Genomic DNA, 11,417 nt, shown 5'->3' on the forward strand with positions numbered 1-11,417 from the left:
AAGTGGAAGAAGGAGTAATAGTTGTAGTAGTAGTAGTAGTAGTAGTAGTAGTAGTAGTAGTAGTAGCAGTAGTAGTAGTGGTGGTTGTAGTAGTAGTAGTAGTAGTAGTAGTAGTAGAAGTAGTAGTAGTGGTGGTAGTAGTAGTAGTAGTAGTAGTAGTAGTAGAAGTAGAAGAAAAAGAAAAAAATAAGGGAAAAAAGGGAGAAAAAGAAGTACTAACAGTAGTAGTAGTAGTAGTAGTAGTAGTAGTAGTAGTAGTAGTAGTAGTAGTAGTAGTAGTAGTAATAGTAAACGTAGTAGTAGCAGAAGTATAATGAGCAGCAGTTTATTATTATTGTTATTATTATTTGTATTTATTATGATGACAAAATATAAATAAAAGAAATATCACTGTCACCATCATTATCATCATCATTATTAGCATCCTCATCATCCTCATTATGCCGCTAATGCTAATGGGAATAATTAATGTGAAGGCTAATAACACTACCACCAGGAATCAGACTCGCACTCATTATAATGCTGGCCATCATGAACCATTTAATTGCTCTTTGTGTCTTGAATAATTTATACAGAACACAACCTCATTCGGCGCTCGCTAGGGAATTATGCGGCTTAAACTTTATCTAATTTTCCTTTTAACTCCTGCTTAAAAAGTGATGGCTCTCCGGGCGCACATACCCTCATAGATTACAGTCTTTTTTCCTCCTTTTAATTACTGGCGTCTTTTTTTCTTTCTGGCTACGCGTGATTAGCTTAAATTTGTTATTTTGAGAACGACGATAAACCAGATTGTGCCATGATTCTCTCTCTCTCTCTCTCTCTCTCTCTCTCTCTCTCTCTCTCTCTCTCTCTCTCTCTCTCTCTCTCTCTCTCTCTCTCTCTCTCTCTCTCTCTCTCTCTCTCTCTCTCTCTCTCTCTCTCTCTCTCTCTCTCTTTAATTTGTTTTCTCAATTTCTTTTTTTGCATCTACTTTCATCTACGTCTATTTTTTTTCTCATCCATATAATATTTTCTGTATTTTCTTATTGTCTTCTTTCTTCTCGTATAATATTCTTCTCCTTATTTTCCATCTTCTTTAATCCACGCTTCCTCACCTAACCCAAACCTCTTCTTCCCTCTCATAACCTGCTTTGCCTCCTCCTCCTCCTCCTCCTCCTCCTCCTCCTCTAAAACATTGTCTCCCGCCCACTCCTTCATTTATCTCTGCCACTCTGCATTTGTCCATCTCTTATATATCTTTTTTTTATATTAGTTCTCCCTCCCTCCCTCCCACCCCCTCTCTCTCTCTCTCTCTCTCTCTCTCTCTCTCTCTCCCTCTCGCTCTCTCTCTCACACATCCAATTTTCTGCTTGCCTCTTCTTGTCTCCGTCTGTCTGTGTTTACGTTCACTGTCTGTCTGTTGTGTCCTAGTCTGTTTTCCGCTTGCTCGCTCTTGTCTCTGTCTGCCTGTCTGTCTGTTTGTGTGTTTGTGTGCTTGTCTTCCTTGTCCGTTTGTTTGTTTGTGTGTGTGTTCGTCACCTTGTGTTGTTTTGTGATTGTGTGTAGTATTTCTTTATTGGTCTTTTTCTCCTTCCACTCGAATAGCTTGTCTTGTTTGCCTGTTTGTATTTGGTTGCTTATTGTTTTCTTTGTCTGTTTGCTGTGTTTGTTTTGTGTTGTTGTTGTTGTTGTTGTTGTCTGCCTTTTATTGTTTGTCCTAATGTGTCTGTTTTGTTTGATTTGTTTCTCTCTCTCTCTCTCTCTCTCTCTCTCTCTCTCTCTCTCTCTCTCTCTCTCTCTCTCTCTCTCTCTCTCTCGTCCATCTGTCCCTCCCTCCCTCTTCCTCTTCCTCTTCCTGTCAACATTTGGTGCCTCACTGTGGCTTCCAACCATCCCCCCCTTCTCTCTCTCTCTCTCTCTCTCTCTCTCTCTCTCTCTCTCTCTCTCTCTCTCTCTCTCTCTCTCTCTCTCTCTCTCTCTCTCTCTCTCTCTCTCTCTCTCTATCTATCTACCTATCTATCTATATGTATTTCTCTCAAACAGTTTCACATTTTAACTTGATTTTCCTTGTTTTGATTTCCTTGTTTGATTGAATTCATTGTTTGTTTTTGTTCTGTATATATTTTGTTTTTGTTTTGCTTGTCTTTTTACTGTTTGCTGATTCGCCTTTCTTTGTTTTTTTTTTCTTTTCGTCGTCTGTCGTCGGGTTTGCTCTGTTCTGCCTCATCGTCGTCGTCATCATGGTCATCGTCAACGTCGTCCGCGCACACACACACACACACACACACACACACACACACACACACACACACACACACACACACACACACACACACACACACACACACACACACACACACACACACACACACACACACACACACACACACACACACACACACACACACACACACACTTCCCTTCCTTCCTTCCCCCCTTCCTCTCCCTCCCTATCTCCCTTCTCCCTTCCTCCCTCTCTCTCCTCACCTGCCTACACCTTCCCTCCATTACCCTTTATAACCCTTTCCTTCCTCTCTACTCTCCATTCTTTCCCTCCCTCCCTCCCTTCCTCCCTTCCTGCCTACCTTTACTCTTGTCCTTGTTTCCTCCCTTCCTGTCCCTCCCTTCTGTTTCCTCCCTCCCCACTTCATCACCACCTGCTTCCTCTTGCTCCATTTTCCTCCCTTTCCTCCCTTTCCTCCCGTTATACACGCATGACCTTTTCTCTCTTGTCATTTTCTCATCATCATGACCGCCGCCTCTTTTTTCCTTCCTGTCTGATTTTCCTTCTTTTCTTTAATTTCTTTGTTATTCTTTTTTCCTCTTTCTGTTTTCTTATTTTCCCTCTCGTTGTTATTCTTTCTCATGGTACTCATTCTCTTTTCTTTCTATCTCTACCCATCTATCTATAAATGTGTCTGCATCTGTATATATTTATCCATTTATCCATCTATCTGTCTATCTATATCTGTCTCTGTCTATCAATCTATCTATATGTCTATCTGCCTCTCTGTTTGAACACCCCAACTTCTCACCTCTCCCACCTCCCTAACCTCACGATCAATGCCTTCCCTTCCCCATCTTCCCCACGCCCTTCCTTAACCCCAACACCAACACACACACCTACATCCTGCACCCTGCCTGCCCTGCTTCCAGTGTGGCCGGACTCCCCTGCACTGGGCCTGCTCGCGGCGGCAGGCTAACGCCGTCGCCAGCTTGCTTCTCCACGGCTCCAAGGTCAACACGACGGATAATGTGAGTACCTTGGGCGAGGCGGGGATAGGAGAGGAAGATGCTGCCGAGGAAATCATATGAGATGTACATTTGAAGGGGAGAAAGGTGGTTATATATATCAGGCAGGGCTTGGAAAGGAAGGTGAGGCCGAGGAAAGCATAAGAAAGGTGTTACAGAGGGGAGAAAAGATAGAAGAGAGGGAAAGGTGTGTGATTACCTGGCGAGGCTGGGATAGGAAGGTGAGGCCGAGGAAAGCATGGGGCGGTGTCACAGAGGACAGGGAAAGGAAGGAAAGGTGTGTGATTACCTGGCGAGGCTGGGAAAGGAAGGTGAGGCCGTGGACGGAAGGAAAGGGATAAAAGAGAGAGAGAGAGAGAGAGAGAGAGAGAGAGAGAGAGAGAGAGAGAGAGAGAGAGAGAGAGAGAGAGAGTACCTTACGAATATCAGAAAAAAAAGTAATACTATGGAAGGAGGATGCGAGGAAGAGTAGAGAAATTGGAGGCTTCGTGGTAAGATAATGTGAGTGATAGGAGAATTAGATCTGAGTGAAGTGTAAATACCTTGCAAATATTAGAAAGGGCTTTGTTACGGGGGAGGACGTGAGAGGGAGGAAAGGAGGATTCACGAATGAGTTAGCTTGGGCGAGGTAGGATGGGAGGGCATTCCTGTGGGAGAGGATGGGACGGAAATGAGTGCGAATAACCTGGGACAAGGTGGACGTCCGAGGGAGTGGAAAAGAGTACAACGACGAGGATGAGAGGAATACAGAGCGTGTGCAAGAGTATCAAAGGCAATGTGGGAAAGGTTGGAGGTGCAAGGAATAAATGAGGAAATACAGAGAATAGTCAAAGGGAAAGAGTACAACAATGGGAATAAGAGAGAGAGAGAGAGAGTATAGTTTAAACATCACATCCTAACCTTTTTTCCATTCCACCTCCTCCTCCTCCTCCTCCTCCTCCTCCTTCCCCCTTCCCCAGAAATCACCCACTACTGTCTGGTTACTTCCCCTTCCGGTTGTGTGTGTGTGTGTGTGTGTGTGTGTGTGTGTGTGTGTGTGTGTGTGTGTGTGTACATGGACGTATGTACACGCTTCAGTTAGTGTGAGTGTTTGCCAGCTGCGTTCCTCCTCGAGTGTGTGTGTGTGTGTGTGTGTGTGTGTGTGTGTAGTGACCAGGGAAAGTTTGGTAACGGACGTAGCAATCATAGCGTGGGACACACACACACACACACACACACTCACACACACACACACACACACACGTGCTCCTCCATGTTCTTAATTTCAGTTCTTTCTTTTTTACTTAGTTTCTTTGTTTAATTACTCCTCTCCGTCTTTCTTTCTTTCTTTCTTTCTTTCTTTCTTTCTCTCCCTCCCTTTTTCCTTCCTTCCTTCCTTCCTTCGTTCAGTTACTTATTCATTCATTCATTCATTTCTTCTATCCTCTTCTCATTGCTTCCTTCCTTCCTTCCTTTCGTCATTTCTTCCTTTTTTCTTCTCTTCCTCTCTTCCCTCTTTCTCTCTCTCCCTCCTTGCGGTATCTCGTGAGCAACCTCGAAAATGTCTTTCTTTTCTCACAAATTATACTCTTCTCTCACCGTCTTCATCTCCTCCTCCTCCTCTTCCTCTTCCTCTTCTGTAACGTCACTTCTCCACCTCATCTTTTTTTTATCTCCATCCTCCCCCTCTTTCCTCCCCTTCCCTCCTTCCTTGTCTCCAAACTTTGCTCTTTCTTCTTCCTTCCTGCTTCTCATTCTCTTCCTCCCGCCTATCTCTTTTTTCCTTCTTACCCATTACCCTCCTCCTCCTCCTCCTCCTCCTTCTCTCACCACAAGCCCTCCTTTCCCTCCTTCACTCCTTCCTCTCATTTTCCCTCCCAGCACGTGGTCAAACCTCAGAGAAGGAGGACTTTGTTTACAGAGACATTTAATGGACCGAGGGAGTGAGAGGAGGGAGCGAGGTATTGAGGAGGAAGGAGGAGGAAGATATGGGAAGTGTGGTATATGTGTGTGTGTGTGTGTGTGTGTGTGTGTGTGTGTGTGTGTGTGTGTGTTAGGTCTTAATTGTAAAAAGAATGTTTGCACTTAATGGTGGAATGTGTGTGTGTGTGTGTGTGTGTGTGTGTGTGTGTGTGTGTGTGTGTGGGAGAGGAACACCCTTTGTCTGTTGTCACGTCTTATTTGTACATGAGAACTCGCTCCTCTACCTTTTCTGTCTTCCTCCTCCTCGTCATCCTTCAGCTCTCTCTCTCTCTCCTCCTCCTCCTCCTTCTCCAACTCCTCCTCATTCTCCCTTTCTTCCTCCTATTGCTTCTCATAACATCCTCATTCTCTCTTCTTATCATTTACTCTCTCCGCCCACACCACCTGTGAACACACACACACACACACACTAACGCTGATGATCTGTTCTCTTATTCTCTTCTTTCTTTCCATCTATATTCTTTTGCTCATTTGAAGCACAGACAGTAGACGGACGTTCAAATGCCTTAACACCGACTCACCTATATGAACAGCCTGAGAGAGACAAAAAAACATAATACAGACAGATAGATACAGACAGACAGACCAGGCCACGGTAACGGTATTTGCACATCAGGAAGCGTGATGTTAAGCTTATAACCCCCCATGTCTGTGCCCTCAGCGATCAAGGTTCCTCCCCTTAGAGCCAACCCTCCCCAGTCTAGCACGGCGCCACACACGAGACGGATGTGGCGACGCAGGACATTAACGACTCACCTCCGCTGATAGGCCACAACACCTAACCAACACCTGATGCCTTGGGACTGATAGGTTACACGGGCAAAGTTAAGGGGTAATGGAGAAGGAACGAAGGAAGGGAAAGATAGGTAGAGAAGGGAGGAAAATGTAGGAAAAAGAAACTGGGAAGAAGCAGCTTAGGAGAAGAAAAAAAGAAGGGGAAGGAAGGAAAGAAGGGAAAGATAGGTAGAGAATTGAAGAAAATGAGGGGAAAAAGAAACTAGGAAGAAGCAGCTTAGCAGAAGAACAAAAGAAGGGGTAATAAAGATAGGAAGAAGGACCTCTCGTTCGTCACCGTTCCCAGTTAAAATCGAACCCCGGTGTCTCTTGGTTGTGAGCCGAGTGTGCTGACCACTGAGCCAACCAAACATACATATACTGACACTCGAAATTGACCTCTCTTTTGGCCACTCATCTATTCCCTCTTTTACAAGGCTGGTGATTAGCGGACCTTTTTTTCTCATTTACTTTTTTCCTTAAGCTTTTGGGAGCAGCGAGTAGCGGGCTTTTTTTATTATTGTTTTTTTTTTTTTTTGTGCCCTTGAGCTGTCTCCTTTGTTGTAAAAAAAAAAAATAGCTGCTTCCTTCACTGTGAAAAAAAGAAAATACAAAGAGTGAGACATTCAAACCAAGAGATAGACGGTAAACAGACAGGGAGTCGGAAAAGGTTACAGATAATGATAAACACGGCTTTGAACTGCTTCCTTCACTGTGAATACAAAACACAAAGAATGAGACATTCAGACCACGAGACAAACGGTAAACAGACAGGGAGACGGAAAATGTAATAGAGATGATGGTAAACACGTCTTTGAACTCTTCCTTCACTGTGAAAAAAAGTGAGACACACAAACCAAGAGATGGACAGTAAACAGACAAGGGGACGGAAAATATAATAGAGATGGGCATGAAGAACCCGCCCTAAACAGATACTGACACACACGGACAACAAAACTGACGGATGGAAAGCCAAACAGACAGACACGCGATCAAACAGAGTTGCGGTGCATTACAAACAGACTGGGATCGACAAACGGACAAACATGTGGAGTGGATAGGCATAGTGTGGAGGTGGAGGATAAGGTGGAGGGAAGTTGTCCAGGGAGGCAGAAGAGGAGACGGTATTGAGTGAAGAAGGAACACACACACACACACACACACACACACACACACACACACACACACACACGAGAACCTTTCAAGTTGAACATCGCGTAACGCTCCTCCTCCTCCTCCTCCTCCTCCACGCCCTTTTGGATTGACAGTAGCGTCCCAGCCCTTGGTCTCTTTGTTAGTAACTCCTCCTCCTCCTCCTCCTCCTCCTTCTCCTCCTTCTCCTTTTCTTTTATACTCTTCCATATATTGTAGCCATAAACACACACACACACACACACACACACACACGCACACACTCCAAGGCGCAACTGGTTAGAGCGCTGCGCTGCCAGACTTCACAGCCTGACAGGGCGGCGGTTCGAGCCCGCTCAGGCCGGATTCTTTCCGTTGACTAGGAGTGGTTACTGTCCGCCCTTGAGCAAGGGGTGTGTGGTGTGTGAGGTCCGGGCAGTACCCAGAGATCAACGATAAAAGAACACTTGGTCATGTCGGGAGGGTGTGTACCTGCTGGCGATTACGAGTCCAACTCGTGATCAGGCCGTGCTGAATTAGGTACACACACACATGCACGCGCGCACGCACGCACACTCTTACCGTAATTGTATTCATGAAGATGGAAGAGGAGAGAGAGAGAGAGAGAGAGAGAGAGTGTAAATAATTGAGTGAGGAAGAGTAAACATAGGCACACCCATAAATGTTTGAGAGAGAGAGAGAGAGAGAGAGGGTGGGGGGAGGTGTTGTGGACCGTCGCCTCTGTGGGAAGACACTTTTTCTATCATGCAACTAAAGTGACGTGAGTTGTAATTTACCTTTTTATCAAAGTGTGGGAACCCTCCATTCCTCCTCCTCCTCCTCCTCCTCCTCCTCTCCTTTTCCTCTTACTTTTCCTCCTCTTTCATTTTCTTTTCCTACTTCCTATTCTTTCCCCTCTTACTTCCCCCTCCTCCTCCTCCTCCTTTTCCTCGACCTCGTTTTCGTCCTCCTCCTCCTCCTCCTCTTCTTTTTCTTCTTCCTCCTCCTTCCTCTAATCTTTATACTCACATTACCCCTTTCACCTCCTTTCCTCCACTTTTTTGTCCCTTTTCCTCCTTTCTCTCCCTGTTTCCCCTCCACACCGTCCATTTTCCTTCACCTCTACCACCCAACGTTTTCCTTTTTTTTTCCTTTCTTTTTTTTTCTTCTGCTTTCCCATCATTAAGAGGTGACGTGATTGGTCATGTGTGCGTTTCTTCCCTCTTTGCGAACTGTTACATGCACACACACACACACACACACACACACACACACACACGTGCACTTATACCGTTAACTTTTCCATTTGTGTTTCAAGAAAATGTTTGCTTTGTCGTTGATTTTGTCTCGGTCATTGTTATTTTTATAGTAATTCTTGTGTGCGTGTGTGTGTGTGTGTGTGTGTGTGTGAGAGAGAGAGAGAGAGAGATTTTTGAGTACCTTCTTGTGTGAGCGAGTTGATTCGTGAGTGAGTGAGTGAGCGAGTGGCCGAGCGAGTGGGTGAGTGAGTTTGTGGGTGTGAGTGAGACGCTGTGTGTGTGTGTGTGTGTGTGTGTGTGTGTGTGTGTGTGAATAAATGGTTGAGTGGACAAAGATTCCATTCTCCCTTAATCACCTCACCTGTTTGTTTACCTGAAGGACCTGTTAATGATGGAGGAGGAGGAGGGGGGGGGGGGTGAAGGGGTCCAGTGTTATCGTAAACAAATGAGATAATTGAAGAGGTTTTTGCAAGTCACCGTTTCCTTTATTCTTGTTTTACGAAGCATCACAAACTATGCAACTCTCTCTCTCTCTCTCTCTCTCTCTCTCTCTCTCTCTCTCTCTCTCTCTCTCTCCCCTATCTTTTATCTCCTTTCTTTTCTCTTTTTTTTTCCCTCCCTTCTCTCCCCTTCCTCATATATCAACCACCTCATCTTCCTCCTCTTCCTCTTCTTCGTCTTCCTCCTCATCTCCCTCTTCCTCCTCCCCTCTCCTCTATGTTCTAACCTTTCACCTTTTTCCAGCAGCCTCCCCTCACCTTCCCTCTTCTTCTCCCCTCCTCCTCTTTCTCTCCCCTACCGTATACTTATCTTTCTCTCCCTTCCCATAACGACCCCTCCTCTCCCATAAACACCCCTTACCTAACCACCTCTCCTTTCCTCCCTCTCTCTGTCTCTCTCTCACTGTCTTTCTCTCTCAACTAATTATTCTCATCTTCTCTTCAACACTTTATTTTTAACTTTCCATCTCCCATTCCCTTTCTTTCTATCTTTCCTCCATTTTTCCTTTCTCTCCCCATCAATCTTCCATCCTTCCCTCCCATTCCCCTTCATTATATTATCTCTCTTCCTTTCACAAATGCATCTTACCTTTTTATAGTTTTCCTTCTCTCCCTTTCCTCCTCTTTCCCTCTCCTTTCCCGTTCCCTCAATTTCCCCCTCCTTCCTCTCTTTCCCATTCCGTCCATCGCATTCCCTCCCTCCCTTCCACCTTCCCTCCCTCGCATCCCCTCCCCTTCTTCTTTTGTCACCAGTCCCTTTTCTTCTTTTCCCATCTCCCCCCTGCATCTCCCCTTCCTTTCTCGTCCCGTCTTTGCTGACACACACACACACACACACACACACACACACACACACACACACACACACACACACGTAGCATCTCGTCAGCATGGTAATTATAGCCTTAGGTTGTCAGCTTGTCAGACCCCCGCCAACCTTCTCTGCCTCCCCCCTCCCCTCCCCCTTCTTCCCCTCCCCTTCCCCTCCCCCCTGTCTCCCAACCTCTCATGCTCTCTCACCTGGCCTCGTCTGCCTCATCCCCACCTGTCGTAGCCCCTCATTACCTGCCTCCCCTACACACACACACACACACACACACACACACACACACACACACACACACACACACACACATACACGGACATACACTTCCTCTTCTGTTCTCTCTAACCTTTTTTCCTCTTCTCTTCTCTCTAACCTTTTCCCTCTTCTCTTCTCCTCTTTTCTCCTCTCTCTTATCATTTCCTTCTTCTCTTTATATGTTTGAAAAGCCGTGTTTAGTTGACATTAAAAAAGAACTTCACTATCTTCAAGTTACTGAGAAAAAAGTGAAAAAAAAACGAGAGAAAAAAATTCCTTATGCAATCTCATCACGGTCCTCATAACGCTTCGCCCCGCGTTGGAATCCCCGCGTCGTGTTTGTGGAGGCGAGGCGTTTTTTGAGTAATTAAAGAGTTGGCAGAGTAAGAGAAAAATTGGAGGCGTGAGGAAGGTGGTGTTGACCGAGCCATCGTCGCGGTGTTTAGGCGGTGTTTGGAAATACATCAGCCGGGGGAGTGTGTGTGTGTGTGTGTGTGTGTGTGTGTGAGAGAGAGAGAGAGAGAGAGAGAGAGAGAGAGAGAGAGAGAGAGAGAGAGAGAGAGAGAGAGAGAGAGAGAGAGAGAGAGAGAGAGAGAGAGAGAGAGAGAGAGAGAGAGGTATGAGGAATGGAGGGAGGGGTGAAGAGAAAGATCAAACATACTACTGTCTTCGGAGTCACCTGGTAGAATGTGTGAACAATGTGCGGTTATCAAGGGAAGCGAGGGGGGAGGGAGAGGTCACCTGTGGCATTTAAACTTACCTGGGGCGATGAAGACGATGATTAGGTTCACCTGTGCTCACCTGCGATTTTTTGTCACCTGGAAAGTAAAGAACAAATAGATGGAGGTTACCTGTGGTTTTGGCCTTTACCTGGGGCGTAAGGAGAGGGTTAATGAAAAGGGGGGAGGGGTGAGGTATTAAAGCGAATGGTTAAATGGGGTCTCTCTCTCTCTCTCTCTCTCTCTCTCTCTCTCTCTCTCTCTCTCTCTCTCTCTCTCTCTCTCTCTCTCTCTCTCTCTCTTTCCGTTATGTGAAGTTCAACGTTATTACAAAAAAATAAAAGAAAATTGCACAGCGTGGGAACGTCGTGGGAGGGAGGGAGGGAGAAAGGGAGGAGAAAGGGAGGGAGGGAAAGAGGAACATGTTGATAGGTGAATGAGTGATGTGTGTGTGTGTGTGTGTGTGTGTGTGTGTGTGTGTGTTTCGGATAGATTAGGGATGCAAGAGGAAAGGAGAGAAAGGGAGGGATGGTTAGGAAAGGAGGGAAGATAGTGGACGGAGAGAAGGGAGGGAAAGGAGGGAGGGAGGGAAAGGAGGGAGGGAAAGAAGGGAGGGAGGGAAAGAAACTCGGGCTTGCCAATCACTGCAAGACACACTGACCTTAAAAAGACTGGCTGACCGAGTGCAGTTGTAGAAGTAGTAGTAGTAGTAGTAGTAGTAGTAGCAGAAGTAGTAGTAGTAATAGTAGTCGTTACG

The 11,417-nt window shown here is 45.8% G+C and overlaps 1 protein-coding gene across 1 annotated transcript in view; it reads left to right on the forward strand.

Annotated features, from left to right (window-relative positions):
• LOC126994903 (uncharacterized) overlaps window positions 1–3,340 on the forward strand; it is a 66,416-nt gene extending 63,076 nt beyond the window's left edge. The window contains exon 3 of the mRNA XM_050854175.1: window positions 3,139–3,340. Within this exon, the coding sequence (XP_050710132.1) occupies window positions 3,139–3,297 (159 nt within the window). The 3' untranslated portion in view covers window positions 3,298–3,340. The remainder of the gene's footprint in view (window positions 1–3,138) is intronic.
• Window positions 3,341–11,417: the final 8,077 nt, after the last annotated feature.

This window comes from Eriocheir sinensis, unplaced genomic scaffold (assembly GCF_024679095.1).
Source record: "Eriocheir sinensis breed Jianghai 21 unplaced genomic scaffold, ASM2467909v1 Scaffold914, whole genome shotgun sequence".
NCBI lineage: Eukaryota > Metazoa > Arthropoda > Malacostraca > Decapoda > Varunidae > Eriocheir > Eriocheir sinensis.